Source organism: Eucyclogobius newberryi, unplaced genomic scaffold (genome assembly GCF_026437365.1).
Source record: "Eucyclogobius newberryi isolate DKJ021-1_F unplaced genomic scaffold, fEucNew1.0.hap1 SCAF_10, whole genome shotgun sequence".
Lineage (NCBI taxonomy): Eukaryota > Metazoa > Chordata > Actinopteri > Gobiiformes > Gobiidae > Eucyclogobius > Eucyclogobius newberryi.
In genome coordinates, this window is record NW_027315724.1 from 30,472,570 (window position 1) to 30,490,177 (window position 17,608).

The 17,608-nt window shown below is 39.3% G+C and overlaps 1 protein-coding gene across 1 annotated transcript in view; it reads left to right on the plus strand.

The window, feature by feature from the left end:
- The window catches only part of LOC140370025 (alpha-2-macroglobulin-like protein 1), a 28,764-nt gene extending 13,487 nt beyond the window's left edge, over positions 1–15,277 (plus strand). Inside the window, 25 exon segments of the mRNA XM_072456997.1 lie at positions 96–159; positions 252–397; positions 613–656; positions 658–754; positions 1,169–1,241; positions 1,285–1,307; positions 1,921–1,993; positions 2,068–2,209; positions 3,110–3,335; positions 4,493–4,619; positions 5,378–5,499; positions 5,657–5,708; positions 5,791–5,874; positions 6,430–6,606; positions 7,379–7,454; positions 7,529–7,685; positions 7,754–7,828; positions 8,179–8,341; positions 11,617–11,804; positions 12,629–12,841; positions 13,391–13,515; positions 13,601–13,691; positions 14,746–14,814; positions 14,896–15,001; positions 15,138–15,277. Coding sequence (XP_072313098.1) covers positions 96–159; positions 252–397; positions 613–656; positions 658–754; positions 1,169–1,241; positions 1,285–1,307; positions 1,921–1,993; positions 2,068–2,209; positions 3,110–3,335; positions 4,493–4,619; positions 5,378–5,499; positions 5,657–5,708; positions 5,791–5,874; positions 6,430–6,606; positions 7,379–7,454; positions 7,529–7,685; positions 7,754–7,828; positions 8,179–8,341; positions 11,617–11,804; positions 12,629–12,841; positions 13,391–13,515; positions 13,601–13,691; positions 14,746–14,814; positions 14,896–15,001; positions 15,138–15,277 — 2,853 coding nt within the window.
- Positions 15,278–17,608: the final 2,331 nt, after the last annotated feature.

Below are 17,608 nucleotides of genomic sequence, written 5' to 3' on the forward strand. Positions count from 1 at the left end.
TTGATTCTTCTACAGCAGAAAATAACATATGTACCTAGACACAGCTGTGTGAAAGATATTGTGTATTTCTCATGCTTTTACATTTACATTTTCAGGTCATTGCCAGAGACGGTATTGTGATGCAGAGGATCAAAGAAATTGATGTGACAGACAACTCTGGTAAGAACTGAGAAGATCTGTGTCACTAGCACAGTGAGAAATGAGAATAAAACAGGCATTTGTTGATGTAAAAATCTCTTTCAATCTTTCAGTGACTGAGGGCAGCTTTTCCTTCAAGTTACAAATCACTGGAGCGTTGGTTCCAGATTTCTACGTCTTGGCCTACGCCGTCCTGCCCAGCACTTTTGTGATCGCCCACAGCGCCAGCTTCCAAACAGAGAAATGCTTCAGCCACAAGGTCAGTGGACAAAAACATGAAATATAATATACAAGATCAAATTTAGCCTTATTACGTACTTTATACAACACTAAATACAGATTAAATGCCAAAACAATTATTTTCAGAATGTTTGATGTATGTAACTCTAACTTGCATACATCACACACTCTGAGGGATGTCCTATTTAGTATTTGAGTAAACTAAATGCTAATGTTGTGTTTGGCTTTTGTCAGGTGGCGCTCGAGTTTAGCCCGTCCCAGGGCCTTCCAGGAGCAGACGCGAGTGACGGGACACAGTAACTCTCTGTGTGGAATCAGCGTCATCGACCAGAGCGTCCTCATCCAAGAGCCGGGCAAACATCTGAAAGCAGAAACGGTTAGAATGACACAGCATCAAAACACACCCAGAAAACTAGAATGTTACATATCATATATTTGCTTCGTACCTTATTCCAGTGAGTCAAACCTGTTTATTTGTAGATTTATTACACACACAAGGTCTTCGTACTTTTAAGAAGCCCTTGAAAACATTTATTTATAGAAAGGCATTTTACATAGCATATTCTTTGTATTCTAGTTTAGTTTCTTGATTTTCTATTCATTAATTTACTGTTCAGGAAAGGTTCAACTTAGTCCTGTTTGTGTAATACTTGTAGAGGTGTGTAAGATATTGAAATGTATATGATATTTGTTTAGTTTATTATTTATTTGTCAGGAACCATGTACAGACACATTCACAACATGATTATTGTTATTGAGATGTTTATCATTGCCTGTTGTGTTTTGTCAGATCTACAATTTGTTGCCTGGAAACAGAGACACCCCCTATCAAGTGCAGGACCCCAGCGAGTCCGTCCAGGTCTGACCCGAACGATGCAAACGATTGTCTTGCCCAAGAAAAAAAAGACGATGCCTTCTCTGTCTTCGAGGTAAAGATGGTCAAGTTGTACACTTTGTAGCTTTATATTTCTTTGCCTAAAACCTCATCTTGTTCTAAAAGTTCACACTGGAGCTGCAACGGTTAACCAATTGTGACTAGTCGACTATAACAAATTATATTTTTGGTAATTCTAATCATTCGCTGGACTATACAGAAGCTAACACATATACGCAAAAGATCTTTTAAAACAAAGACACTCATTATTGAATTAAAATGTGAAACCTTTTCTGACGTTCACCAATAATGCACTTTATTATATATTCTCTATCTAGAACCCTTCAGTCAACATATTTCAGCATGTATTTGGATACATTTTTTTTAATGTACAATAAAATAATCCTTTGATCAGTCGACTTCTAAAATAATAATTAATGGCACTTCACACTGCAATTCTTCATCCACCTGTCACTCAACTAGAGCTTGTCAAGTGATGAAAGGTAGATAGTATTTGTGTTTGAGTATAAAGCTGCATTCAAATCTCTGAATTGATGGATCCAAACGGGGTCAGAGCACCATTAGTTTTTGTCGTGTCGTTCATTCCTGTGGGATATTGTCACATATGACACATTTAACACGTTCTTGTTGTCGTTGGATGACATTAGAACATTGGGCTGAAGATGGCTACAAACCTGATGGTCCGAGCGCCTGACTCGTCGTTGGAAGAACATGCTTGTGGTAATCTTTATCTTATACCACAACACATGCTTTATTGTCTGTATGATATACAACTGATTTTTACACCTGAAAAGGTTTTCGCTATTTGCGGAAAGCTGGTCCTCACATCTTAAGATTGATGGGAAGTGCGCGTGGAGTGGCCCCTCCTCCTCCGGTGGTTGAGACCGTCAGGACCTTCTTCCCCGAGACCTGGATCTGGGACCTGGTGGAGATTGGGTTAGTGCACAAAAAGAAACACTGGACCAATTTCAATCTTTTGGCTTGAACCTGAACACTCTGCTTGTCCTACTTGTCCCTGTGGAGATGGTATGGCATGACTCTCGCTAAAATAAATCAATCATTAATGAAGACAAAGCGGAGCAAGTTACAGATGTAAAAACACAGGCAGCATGCTAAAACCTTTACGCACCATGTAAATGCTTTACCTGAGGACATCTATATGTTTATAAAAGTAAGTGCTTTAGTCTCTAAGTGAAAGCTAACATACAATAAATGAAATTAATAATGTTAAAGTAACACGACAAACTGAACTAACCTGTTAACAAAAACACTCGACTTTTCATTCACTTTTATCGAGTTTATCTGTTTTAATGCAATGGTATTTATTTATTTGTCTATGGGAGTTTTTATTTATTTATAGGAGATCTTCTACTGAAAGTGTTTTTCAGACTTCCTATAAGTGATCTGTTCTTCTGTATCTACCTCTGTATCTACCTGCGTTGAACCAATGAAATTTCCCCATGTGGGACAATAAAGGAATATCTTATCTTATCTCTTATCTTATCTTATTTATATTTAAGTATGTTAGCCTTTAGCTTCGAGACAAAAACACATACTTTTACAAACACGTGGGTTTCCTCCAAGGAAACAAGAACTCTAATTCCCACAGAGAATGAATGGAACGAGAAGTGAAGATCTGACTGGAACTAGCCGGACCGATCGTGAACAGGGCAGTGATATAGAATATAATTTAACTGCTGCGGGAGCTACTTGTACCAAAACTGTTGTTGTTCACACAGTTAGCAATGGAATTCTCACTGACCATAGTATAAAGGTACACACGGCTTGTATATACAGGTCACTAATGAACATATTGCTGTGTCTGCGGTGTTTCAGATCCTCCGGTAAAACGGACGTGCCGGTGGAGATCCCGGACACCATCACGACCTGGGAAACGGAGGCCTTCTGTCTTTCCTCTCAAGGCTTCGGTCTGGCTCCACGGAAAGAGTTCATCGTGTTCCAGCCGTTCTTCCTGGAGCTGACTCTGCCCTACTCCATCATCAGAGGAGAGAACTTTGAACTCAAGGCCACGGTCTTCAACTACCTCACCAGCTGCATGATGGTGACCTACTGATGCAACAGTTACCGCTCCACATTATATAGTCCGTTAGTCGGGAAGATAACAAACTGTGAAGTGCGATATATCGTTGCAGAAAATATCCTGATAAACGATAATAATGAAACTACTTCATACCAAAAAACTGGAGAATCCCATTAAACCTTCTTATTTAAATGATGAACAATATGTAATGAATGAACAGCAGAATGAAAACACTTTAGTGAGTTAATATCATCATTAATGTGTTGTACGTGTTAATTATTTCTCCTTCAGCTCAGATGTTAATGAGCTACAAAAAATGAAGAAATGTTTCCCTTTAGTGCAAAGAAAAAGAACAAAAATGTTGTTCCAGTTTTCATTTATTGATAAGATAAAGTAATTATTATATAAGAACATGTGGGAGCAATAATTAATTAGAAACTGATACTTTTTACGTGCATACATTCTCAAAATATGTAGGTAAAAATGTATCAATCTCACAAAATAAAATATACCAGATTGAGCTACTTCAGCTTTCCATCTGCAGGTGCACACAACAATAAAAATACATTATATTCCTCATGATTAACATGCTGCATAAGATTCATAATAACATGGAACATCCTCAAGTTCACAATAACTTCAAAATTGTATCAAAAGGAGAAATCGGGGGTGATCTTTTGGCTTTGTCTTCAGTTTAGTCTAAAAACAAACATGCACTGAACTCCACAAAGGCCTAAATAACATTGTATTTGTGGTTTTCAGTTTCCTGTTTCAAGATGACATTTTGAGGAGTTTTGACCATTTAAACATGTACTATTTAGTTTCAATTGTTAATCTCTTTGACAACGGCCCTGATTTGTCATCACTCTGAAACATTCAAATGTGCACGGTCCCATTATTTAAACAAATAATAAATAAATCAAACCCATGGCTGGAGGCTGAAAAGTGGGGAAATAAATGGGACACTTAATAATGTTTTGAATATTTTACAACACACTTCCACTTTGAATCCTTTAGAGGGAGCTAAAGTAACATTATTGAAGCTCGTTCTTTATACAAATGTTCAAAAACTGGTGTAAGCGTGTGATAAAATACAACTGATGAAGTAAAGTTGCTATAGGGACAACCTTTTCGTACAAAAACACTATGTACAAATACTCTGCTCTTGCTGTCGTCAGGTCGCTGTGAACCCAGTTCCCTCTGAGGAGTTCACTCTGATCTCCATCGCTGGAGCCGACTACACTTTCTGTCTCTGTGGGAAAGAACGCAAGACCGTGAGCTGGACCATGGACGCCACGGCTCTGGGTGAGGCTTTCAACACGCTTATGCCCAGGGCTTTAAGGCTTACTTACTTTTACTTACTTACTTTCTTATTGAATTTGATTTGAGCTTTGCAAAATGTTGAAATCACATTCATTTATACAGTCACACTTAGTACTTTTATATACTTTTACTACTGATACTTTTAACATAGGACTTATTTGGGATGAGTTTCGAGCAAGAAAATAAATTACAATCTTATTTAAGTTAATAGGTGCTTGAAATAAGTAGTATAGTTTGACTGTTTTGAAATTAGCTTGACACTTTAACGAGCATAAAATATGTTAAAATAAGATGAAAACAAGCATTTTTCTAACTTGATTTATTAATAGATTCATTTCGTAAATAAGAAAACCTTATTCTATTGGCAAATTTTATTTTGAGAAAGTCTAAATAAGCTAAAATCAAGATAAATATGACTTAATTCAATCACTCTTAAATATATTTAAGATTGTAATTTGTTTCTAGTGTTGAGACTTTTAAAGTACATTTTTGACCAAATAAATGTTGAAATATGTCGACTGAAGGCTTCTCGATAGAGAATATTTATGAATAAAGTGTATTGATCAAAAAAAAAAAATGACATTTTGATTTAATAATGGCTCAGTCTTGTCATGTGTTTGATGTTGTTTATAGTCTAGATACTATGATTATTTTTATTCGACTAGTCACGATGAGTTGATTAATGTCCGCAGCACTATTTGAAGTAAAGCTCAAAAATGTTAATGAAGTTTGTCTTCCAGGCTCCGTGAACTTGACCGTTAGAGCCGAGGCCTTGGATTCTCAAGTTTCATGTGGCAATGAGGTCGCCCACGTTCCCGAGGCTGGACGCATCGACCTGGTCACTCGGCCGCTCATCGTGAAGGTGCAATGACTGTTCTCACATCCAGACATCAGGCTCAACCGTCCTTTTTATGATTACATTATGACGTCTTTTACTCGTCAAATGTAGCTTTTAATGCAACCTGAGTATTGTGTCCAAGAGTCACATGATCAAAGTGATTTTTGTCTACTTTTTTCAGCCTGAAGGAGTTGAGATGACAAAAACACACAACCTGCTGCTCTGCCCTAAAGGTAAGATCAATTGTAGGCAAAGTGCAATGTGTTATTATAATGATCACATCTAATTGTATTTGTCTGACTGTGAAATACACAGAGGAGACTTTGACTGAAGAGGTTGAAGTGGAACTGCCTGAAAATGTGATTGTTGGCTCTGCTCGAGCGGCAGTTTCAGTGCTGGGTAAGAGTTTACAAACGGGACCATTTTCAAATTAAAATGTGTTCAATGTGTGTTTGGATTTACTGGCAAATTCACTCAAAGTACATCTAAAATAAGATGATTAAAACGTACTTGAAATAAGCAGTATTTCTCTTGTTTTGGGTATATTTTGACTACATTAATGTAAGATTGTCAATGGAACGTTCATCAAATATCTTTATATCTCTGTCAAATACTTAAAATAAAAAAAGTCAAGCATTCTCTAACTTGAAATTAGATAAAAACGTACTTGTTCTATTGGCAAATCTTATTTTAAAGTCAAAATATACTCAAATCGAGATAAATACGACTTAATTCAATGACTTTGTAACTTACAGTCTTATTTAAGATTGTACATGTTGCCAGTGTAATCATAGTGCCAATTCAAGTTTATTTAATATTTTTTGTTGCCAATGGTTGCTGATTCATTTGTAATATTACACAAATATTAACTGAATATGAAGTCATTGAGAAACGATAGTAATAATACATTGCAATCTTCCCATACAAAGTAATAATGAGTTTGTATTTGTGCAGGGGACATTCTGGGCCGGGCCATGAAGAACCTGGACAATCTGTTGCAGATGCCGTACGGCTGTGGAGAGCAGAACATGGCTCTTCTGGCTCCAAACATCTACATCATGGAGTATCTGAAAAATACCAACCAGCTCACGCCAGAGATCAGAGAGAAAGCCACGCACTACCTGACCAGCGGTGAGTCGCGGGCAGTTTGGACGTGAAAAGACTCAAATGTGAACGTGGCTGGAATGGGCAGTTGTAGTTTTTATAAAAACAAACTATGGACGACACCTGCAATTTGTGTTTCGATCCAATACCACGTAATACTCTGTGTTATTGAGTATTGTGTTCCGATACGATACCGAAGGGTTGTAATAAAATGGACTGAATCTGCTCTACAGAATTTTACCTTTTGTGTATATAGATTATTATCATTTTAGCTCCACCTCAGCTTGAACTGACCTATAAACTAAATATAAGCGCCTAAACTGAAATATAAACACCTATTGCTTTTTATATAGTTAGTTTAAAGCATTTATTTTTAAAAGCATGAGAATGTATTTGATACCGTCATCGATATATATATATATATATATATATATATATATATATATATATATATATATATATATATTTATTAGAGCAAATCGTTCTCCCTCAAGAATAATCATGAGCCATTCACCACTGTAACTGCACCGAACGGTTAAAGTACGGAATATTAGATTAGTCAAGTTTAATAAGTCTCTCAGGTAGAATTGACAGTGAGTATTTAGTGCTTCACCAGTGGATTCGGCAAATGTTTCTCATAATTTCTCATCTTCTGACTTCTTTTCCCAAACACACGCCACTATTTTCTTTAATACCAAACATCTCAATATAATATGTAAAGAGTCTTGACTGGCTAGATTCACACTGACTTGTCTGTTTTTTAAGAAGGGCTCACTTCATGTTGACTTTGATGTGACAGGTTACCAGAGGCAGCTGAACTACAAGCACAGCGACGGCGCCTACAGCACGTTCGGATCGGGATCAGGAAACACATGGTGCGTTCAGATCACGGCAAATGCATGAATAAATAAATACACGATAGAGATTTTGCACGTGCATTGTTCCTCAGGCTGACTGCTTTTGTCATGAGATCCTTCGTGAAAGCCAAAAACTTCATCCACATCGACCCAAATAATATTGAGGACTCAAAGAAGTGGCTGGAGACGTCGCAGAATCCGAAAGGCTGCTTTGAAGGGATCGGAAAACTATTTAACAACAGAATGAAGGTAAAAATACTTGGTAACCACTTAAAATGCAATTAATTATACAGGGTTTGACTCATTGACATTTTCAGGGAGGAGTTTCCGATGATGTAACACTGACCGCCTACATCACTGCCGCTCTGTTGGAGAATGAAGTGTCTGTAGAAGTAAGTACATCATGTATTCGCTGTTGAATAATAATACTAGATAGTCATTGTGGCCTGACCACCACTCCAGGTCTTATATCACTATGATGTCACTTGTTGATGACATCACAGAGGGATGAACTCGGCTCTACTTCCTGTCATTTTCAACAGATTTCTCTTGTTTTCTTCACAAATTGCTTCTTAACCAATGTAAAAATATGATAAATATTTACCACATGGACTATTCCACTGAATAAAGCTATAAGTAGAAAACTATTAAAATGTAGATTTCGATTTGATTGCGTTGTGTTTTGCGTTCCTACCTGTACGTTTGTAAAGACGGTTTTAAAGTGCATCTGTGTTTCCAATAGTATCCAGCGGTGGCCCAGGCTCTAACTTGCCTGAAGGGGTCGATGGTAGATCTGAGCAACACCTACACCACTGCCCTGATGGCCTACGTCTTCACTTTGGCCGGAGACTCCGCAGTCAGGGGCCAACTGCTCAACTATCTCGACGCAGTGGCACACAGAGACGGTGAGTGGAGCTGTGGAAGAAATGGAAGTAACCCGAGAGTTGAAAGAAGAGTTCTAACACAGGGGAAGTTTATTTCCATCAGTACTGACTCGGGCCCTGGAGACGTGAACCCTAAGACATTACGAGTGTGTATGCATTCCGGTCTGGTCCAGTCTAACTCTGCTTCTGTTGTAGGAGTAATGTATCTCTGATGACAGTGTTTGACCATTTGAGTGTCAGGGCAACATAAACAAGTGCGTTTTTAAATTAGTTTTGAGTTATCGAACATCTCTTCACCTTCAGTTGTTGTTATGGTAACAGTAGTAGTGGTACATGGTATGATACGAGTCACGTGGTACATGGTATGATACTAGTCACGTGGTACATGGTATGATACTTGTCACGTGGTACATGGTATGATCCTAGTCACGTGGTACATGGTATGATACTAGTCACGTGGTACATGGTATGATCCTAGTCACGTGGTACATGGTATGATCCTAGTCACGTGGTACATGGTATGATCCTAGTCACGCGGTACATGGTATGATCCTAGTCACGTGGTACATGGTATGATACTAGTCACGTGGTACATGGTATGAACCTAGTTACGTGGTACATGGTATGATCCTAGTCACGTGGTACATGGTATGATCCTAGTCACGTGGTACATGGTATGATCCTAGTCACGTGGTACATGGTATGATCCTAGTTACGTGGTACATGGTATGATCCTAGTCACGTGGTACATGGTATGATACTAGTCACGTGGTACATGGTATGATCCTAGTCACGTGGTACATGGTATGATCCTAGTCACGTGGTACATGGTATGATCCTAGTCACGTGGTACATGGTATGATCCTAGTCACGTGGTACATGGTATGATCCTAGTTACGTGGTACATGGTATGATCCTAGTTACGTGGTACATGGTATGATCCTAGTCACGTGGTACATGGTATGATACTAGTCACGTGGTACATGGTATGATCCTAGTCACGTGGTACATGGTATGATCCTAGTCACGTGGTACATGGTATGATCCTAGTTACGTGGTACATGGTATGATCCTAGTCACGTGGTACATGGTATGATCCTAGTCACGTGGTACATGGTATGATCCTGGTCACGTGGTACATGGTATGATCCTAGTCACGTGGTACATGGTATGATCCTAGTCACGTGGTACATGGTATGATACTAGTCACGTGGTACATGGTATGATCCTAGTTACGTGGTACATGGTATGATCCTAGTCACGTGGTACATGGTATGATCCTAGTCACGTGGTACATGGTATGATCCTAGTCACGTGGTACATGGTATGATCCTAGTCACGTGGTACATGGTATGATCCTAGTTACGTGGTACATGGTATGATCCTAGTCACGTGGTACATGGTATGATCCTAGTCACGTGGTACATGGTATGATACTAGTCACGTGGTACATGGTATGATCCTAGTCACGTGGTACATGGTATGATCCTAGTCACGTGGTACATGGTATGATCCTAGTCACGTGGTACATGGTATGATCCGAGTCACGTGGTACATGGTATGATCCTAGTTACGTGGTACATGGTATGATCCTAGTCACGTGGTACATGGTATGATCCTAGTCACGTGGTACATGGTATGATACTAGTCACGTGGTACATGGTATGATCCTAGTCACGTGGTACATGGTATGATCCTAGTCACGTGGTACATGGTATGATCCTAGTCACGTGGTACATGGTATGATACTAGTCACGTGGTACATGGTATGATCCTAGTCACGTGGTACATGGTATGATCCTAGTCACGTGGTACATGGTATGATCCTAGTCACGTGGTACATGGTATGATCCTAGTTACGTGGTACATGGTATGATCCTAGTCACCTGGTACATGGTATGATACGAGTTACGTGGTACATGGTATGATACGAGTCACGTGGTACATGGTATGATCCTAGTCACGTAGTACATGGTATGATACGAGTCACGTGGTACATGGTATGATCCTAGTTACGTGGTACATGGTATGATCCTAGTCACGTGGTACATGGTATGATCCTAGTTATGTGGTACATGGTATGATCCTAGTCACGTGGTACATGGTATTATCCTAGTTACGTGGTACATGGTATGATCCTAGTCACGTGGTACATGGTATGATCCTAGTCACGTGGTACATGGTATGATCCTAGTCACGTGGTACATGGTATGATCCTAGTCACGTGGTACATGGTATGATCCTAGTCACGTGGTACATGGTATGATACTAGTCACGTGGTACATGGTATGATCCTAGTCACGTGGTACATGGTATGATCCTAGTCACGTGGTACATGGTATGATCCTAGTCACGTGGTACATGGTATGATCCTAGTTACGTGGTACATGGTATGATCCTAGTTACGTGGTACATGGTATGATCCTAGTCACGTGGTACATGGTATGATCCTAGTCACGTGGTACATGGTATGATACTAGTTACGTGGTACATGGTATGATCCTAGTCACGTGGTACATGGTATGATCCTAGTCACGTGGTACATGGTATGATCCTAGTCACGTGGTACATGGTATGATCCTAGTCACGTGGTACATGGTATGATCCTAGTTACGTGGTACATGGTATGATCCTAGTTACGTGGTACATGGTATGATCCTAGTCACGTGGTACATGGTATGATCCTAGTTACGTGGTACATGGTATGATCCTAGTTACGTGGTACATGGTATGATCCTAGTTACGTGGTACATGGTATGATCCTAGTCACGTGGTACATGGTATGATCCTAGTCACGTGGTACATGGTATGATACTAGTCACGATAACACATTTTGAAGTATGATGTATTGTGACAGAAAAATGAAGTTATACCACTGACATAATAAAGCAGGATAAAGCTAGAAAACCCCATTCCAAGAACCATCATTATTTTAAAGAAAACATGAGCTGCAATAAATTAATAACACAGTAAAAGTGGTTGTTAGAGTCCAAAAGAGAAAAATAAGGAAAAATTACAAACCAGTTCCTACGATAAACAAGGAGACCCAAAAAATATTCTTCCATCTATCATATATTGAACGATAATTGTTGATATATTGATCATCGTCACAGGAACAGTAGTCTGCTGTTTTGTTTAAGGATTTGTCAAATGTAGAGGACAAATTTCCCCACAGGTAAAACAAAGTGTACCATAACACTTTAACAGTTTAGATACATTTGCTCATTGTGTCTACTTAAGTCATTGTGTTTTGACGTTATGAGATTGACTTTATGTCATTTTAATGTGGTTTTCAGGTGGTTTCCTCCATTGGGCCCAGAGTTCAAAAGAAACATCCGCCTCTCTCTCGGTGGAGATCAGCGCTTATGTGCTTTTGGCTAAACTCTCGTCCACTCCCAGCACAGAAGACCTGGGCTACGCTTCTCTAATTGTCCGCTGGTTGACCAAACAGCAGAACTACTATGGAGGCTACAGCTCCACACAGGTGCAATATAGAATTCAGAAATGTGTGTCCAATGTTTTCATTGTACGCAAATTATTACAAAAGATTTAAATTATTGTCCTTAGAAATGTGATTAGGATTTGAGCTGCTTTTACTTAAGATTTATGTTTTATCGTTCCTATTCATCCTCTCAAACACAACTGTATTTGCTGCAGTGTGATTTCTTGTTCTTAATTTTTTTTGATGATTCTCCAGTTCAATGGTTCCCAACACTTTTTGTTCCCAACACTTTTTGTTTTGTGTTTGTTTTCTCACACTCCCAGTAAACCCAACTCCAGTTATTGTGATTTTGATTTGATTAGGCATACATCTGTTTACTACAGTCTACAGTCAATGATCACAATTATATTTTTGGTTTTAATTATATTTATGTCAAATTATAAACAAAATGAACTTCAAAGAACATTTTATAACCAAAAGCCATTTAATTTCACGTTCTTTTTAAATCATAAATCATGCCAAGTACCTCGCTTACTCTACTTACTGCTCTTGGGCGACAGGGAACACACTTGAGGTATTGCAAGGTGTGTCTTGTAAATATCAGCTTACAGATTGACACATGGATTTAATGGACAATCTTGAGCAAACTTATGAACCATAAAAATAAGCATCTCGATTGTTGCCAAGTCTAGACAAAGCGCACGGAGACGTTACTTCCAAAATGTTGTGATTTGATCATATTTTAGTGGCTGGTGTGCAACATAAAAGTGTGCCCTGAATCACTGGCTCTATATAATGTCCTGGTGTATTGTATGTGGTTGTCTTTGTTGGTTTATTCCTCCTGTAACAGTTGTCTCCTCCTCCAGGACACAGTGGTCGCCCTGCAGGCCCTGTCTCTCTACTCCACTCTGGTCTACAGTCCTCAGGGTCAGAGCACGGTCACAGTCCAGTCTCCCAGTGGTCAGCTGGTGTTTGACGTGAACCAGAACAACAGGCTGCTGTACCAGGAGCGTATTCTCCAAGACATGACCGGGAAATACACTGTGGAAGTGAAGGGCAGCACCTGCGCCTCCATTCAGGTCAGTGAACGCACCATAAAGAATCATTCTAAATCAATGTTTTGATTTTTTTTTTTTTTTTTTTTTTTTTTTTTTTATTGTTTTGAATGACTCCTCATTCATTTTACTTTACCTTTACATTGTGTGATTAAACTAACTAGACACTCATTAAACGACTGTATTAGAAGATAAAGTGCACATATTTTGCTTGCAATTGTCCCAATTGAAGTGGAAACTAAAAAAAATAATAATAAAAAAATAAATGATGAAGAGTCCACAGACTTACAGAGAGACAGCCCCACTTCCATGTAGACAATGCACCTCCAAAATATTTCATACAAAATCAACTAATTCATCAATATTATCATCATCACCTTCTAAAATACAATTATCCAAGTCACAATCTCCATCAAATAGTCACTGACTATCAATAAAAATCAATTAGAAATTGTAATAGGTATATAGAATATTCAAATATATTCTCTGTTTCTTTCCTGTATTCCTCTTGTTGCTCTGTAATAGTAGAAGATGCATTTTTGATCATATTGTTGCTGCTCTTTTAACATGCAGGTCTCTGTCATGTACAACATCCCAACGCCGTCCGAGGACTCGACCTTAAGCGTTCAGGTGACTCCAGAGGCCGACTGTAAGAACAACGCTCTCAGACCCAGAATGACGCTCAAGATCAAGTCCCTGTAAGAGCTAAACTGCAGTTCATTTACACATTGATAACGCGATTGCTTTGTGTCTGTACCTGACCAAATGTGCTGCTCTTCATAGTTACACCGGAGAGCAGGACACCACCAACATGGCCATCATCGACATTAAAGTGCTCTCTGGATTCATTGTAGATTCTGAGTCTCTAAAGGCGGTGAGTGAAGTGAAAATAAATACAAAAATACAGTACTAGATCAATGTTTGTCTGTACCTGGTTCTGAGACCGGTTTAGTCCTGTTGTAGTCCTGGTTAGGTTCACTTCTGAGCCCGGTTTAGTCCTGTTGTAGTCCTGTTTGGGTCCGGTTCTGATCCTTGTGTAGTTCTGGTCTAGTCCAGATTTAGTTTATGTTTCGTCACAGTTAAGTCCCAGTTTTCCAGTGAACGAAAAAAGTGCAAAATAAAACAATGAATAAGAATAGTTAAATATAAACTAAAAAATAAGAGGTTTACTACAATAAAAATACTCAAGTATAAACACAAAATGTCCAGTGTGGTAAAAATGTGGCGTGTGTGAGAGTGAAAATTGCACTTTGTAGTTTTTAACAAGGGGTTTTGTCCATGTTAAGTGCTGAATCTATCAAGTCCTGATTTAGACTTGCTTTAGTCCCACATTTACCTGTGTTTGCGTTCACACTTGGCTCACACACCACATTAAAATTGACCCTAAACTTGAGGTGAACCCGGATCTAAACCATGAGTAGAGCAGGATCAAATCAAGTCTAGATCAGGAGGACTGAACTGGGCTCAAACTAGGGCTGGTATTGCCACAAACCTCATGATACAGGACAAAACCCCTTGTATATCCTAAACATGTGACTAAAAGTATGTTCACCTTGTAGAGAGTAACAAAATGTGTAGGAATTGTATGCCTACAGTGTACTTAATATCAGAACACTCTATGAATAACTCGGTAGCTTAAGCCTTGATGAGTCAGAGTAACTCTGCAATTTATAATGAATTTATGCTGTTTAAAACAAATTTATGTTTAGAACCTCAAAGCAATATCACTATTTTGAAATAGAACCAGGGCCAGTGTAGTAAACGCACCCTTAGACCAGTTTAGATTCTTCTAATAGTTAGTTTGGTTTTGTTTCTTGGTTTAAATCTTAAGACAGTCAACACTGAGCCTCTTTAGTCTATTAAATGTTTTGTGGAAATCCTATATCCTGTGGTGAAAACTCAATTTAACATCTGTTGTGGGTTTTTAGCTGAAAAGTGCTTTGCTGGTTGAGCGAGTTGAAGAAGACAAAGATCACATTATGGTCTATCTGAAAGAGGTAAACGCACCTGACGGATAAAAAGGTAAAAAAAAACTAGTTTGAATGTAATAATGTGTCTGTGTTTTGTTTTTTCAAAAGCTTCCAAAAGGCACAGCCATCAATCACCAGTTAGAGCTGATACAAGAGCTTACAGTGCATTAGCTGAAGCCAGCTGTGGTCAAACTCTACGACTACTATCAGCCAAGTACGTCACACCAGAAGGGATTTAAAATCACATTCTCTTCTCTTTTCCATCTTTTCTTTACATTTTGAGGCTCTGTACATTATTCCGCTTGTAGAGTTTGCGATGAATCTGAAATCCTGTTTTATTGAAATTTCAGGTGACAAAGACGAGACCGAGTACATTTTGTGGAAAAATTTCCAAGATGGCGGTGCTGACGGCAGCCTCGGCGTTTCGGTGCTCTTTGTTTTGTCTGTTTTTGTCCGTAAATCGTGTGTCTGCCTGCTCTCACACCCGTGAAGAGCTCTTATCCATCAGAACCACAAATCCTACGGATCTAGTTCCAGTTTTTTTAGCATCTGCTGCAGAATTACTCCTTCTTTTGGCTAAAAGCGTGAGACGCTGCAGAAGGGGAAAACGCGGCACACGTACGCCCTTACCTGGGATTTTCGTCTCTGACGTGAACTCACTACCCAATAAACTGGATGAACCGGCGCTGCTAATGAGACTTTTCCTCATCTCCTGTTTTGTGTCTTCACTGGCATTCTTCAAGTCTTCAACACCTGCCTGGAGTCATGCCATGTCTCAGCCTTCTTCAAGTCAAGAAGCCAAGAAGCCCCGGATCACTGGACTCGACCTGTGGCGCTGACGTCTGTGGTCATGAAGTCATTTGAGCGCCTGGTCCTCCTCCACCTCAAGTCCATCACCTCCCCCCTGCTGGACCCCCTGCAGTTCGCCTACAGAGCCAACAGGTCTTCAACACCATCCTCCCTGCTCTGCTCCAGGACAAGCTCTCCCAGCTCAACGTGCCTGACACTCGGACCATAAGCTCAGGAACTCCACAGGGCTGTGTACTTTCTCCCCTGCTCTTCTCCCTGTACACAAACTGCTGCACCTCCAGCCATGACTTCGTAAAACTGATCAAGTTTGCCAGCAGATTTATTTCCAGTTCATTGAGTCCATCCGAGACTACAGCGCATTGTGCACTTTGCTGAGAACGTGATTGGCTGCAGACTTCCATCTCTGCAGGACCTGTACGTCTCCAGGGCTCTGGGACGAGCAGGTCGGATCACAGCCGACCCATCTCACCCTGGACAAGGACTATTTGAGCCACTCCCCTCAGGCAGGAGGCCACTCCCCTCAGGCAGGAGGCCACTCCCCTCAGGCAGGAGGCCACTCCCCTCCCCATCCGGACCAGAACCTCCCGCAAAAAAGAACTGTTTATTTCCTTCTGCCATTGAACTCTGTCACTTTATAATCATAATTGAATCCATCACTCACTGCACTGTTTACTTTCTGCACTAAAAATGTAAATTCAGCTGTAAATTTGTGTACATAGTAAGCCTATTTTTATTATATTATATATATATATATATATATATATATATATATATATATATATATATATATATATATATATATATATATATATATATATATAATTTTATTTTTTTGGGAGTGTCTACAGAGCCGCGAAACTGCCATGTTATTTTTTGCCACGGCTCCTGAAACTGCTGGGCTATTTGACCGCGCCGGGTTAGATCGCGCCAGATTAGGGTTAGGTCTTGGGGTTATGGTTAGGGTTAAGGTTAAGATTAGGGTCAAGGTTAGGGTTAGCCATGAGGCTATATTATGGCCAGGCCGCGGCTCCCGAAACTGCTGGGCTATTTGACCGCGCCGCGGCCACGGCCTTTTTTTTTTAATCCCATAGCAGATTTAGATTGTTTCTCTTTTTAGACGTTATATATATATATATATATATATATATATATATATATATATATATATATATATATATATATATTATCATTGTTCATTGTTTTTGTTGCACCAAATCAAGTTCCTGTTTGTGAATTCTGTTCATTGGCAATAAAACTTTTCTGATTCTGATTCCTCAATGTTAGCTCCCATCGAAACTCATGCAGTCGATCATCCATAGCTACTTGGAGCATGTTAACTTGTTGAAGTAGCTGGCGGTTTGCTAGCTAGCTAGTGTTCTAGCTTTAGCTTGACCAAAACAAGATTCTTCCAGACTGATACACTTTAGGTTCTGCATTTATCATACATTTACTTTATTAGATAGGTATTAGGTATTTATTACCTTTATTTGTCCTTGCAGAGGTCCATTGTGGAGTTCTGTGATGTGTTGCTACGGCTGAAAGAACGTGAATCTGCTACTACCTGACTCGGTGTCTAATTAGCGGTCAATTTCTTAAATCGTGGGAACAAATATTATTTGGTGTGAACGAAATAGTACTTCGAGGTCACGAATTAGAAACCTTCTGCCGCTCCCACCCTTCCGATGCGGGAAGTTTCTAATTTGTGGCCTCAAATAACTGTCTAATAGTAGTCGTTCCCACAATTAAGCCAAAACGTTTTCACAATTTAGCCTAAACCTTCCCATGATTTGGGTGAAACTTCACCGCGGTCATCAAATGGTCTGAAAACGTATTCTCAGCTGCTCTTTAAGAGGAAGGACTTGTCTGTGTTCTACATGGTTGAAATCAAGTAGTAATTCATTGGCTCTAAACTGCTGATTTTGAAGATGAATTATGAAAAAAATCCTACAGTAAAATTGAAAGACACTTAGCAAGCTGGTTAAGGGAATTCTCAAAAAGAGTTCGGCAGTAT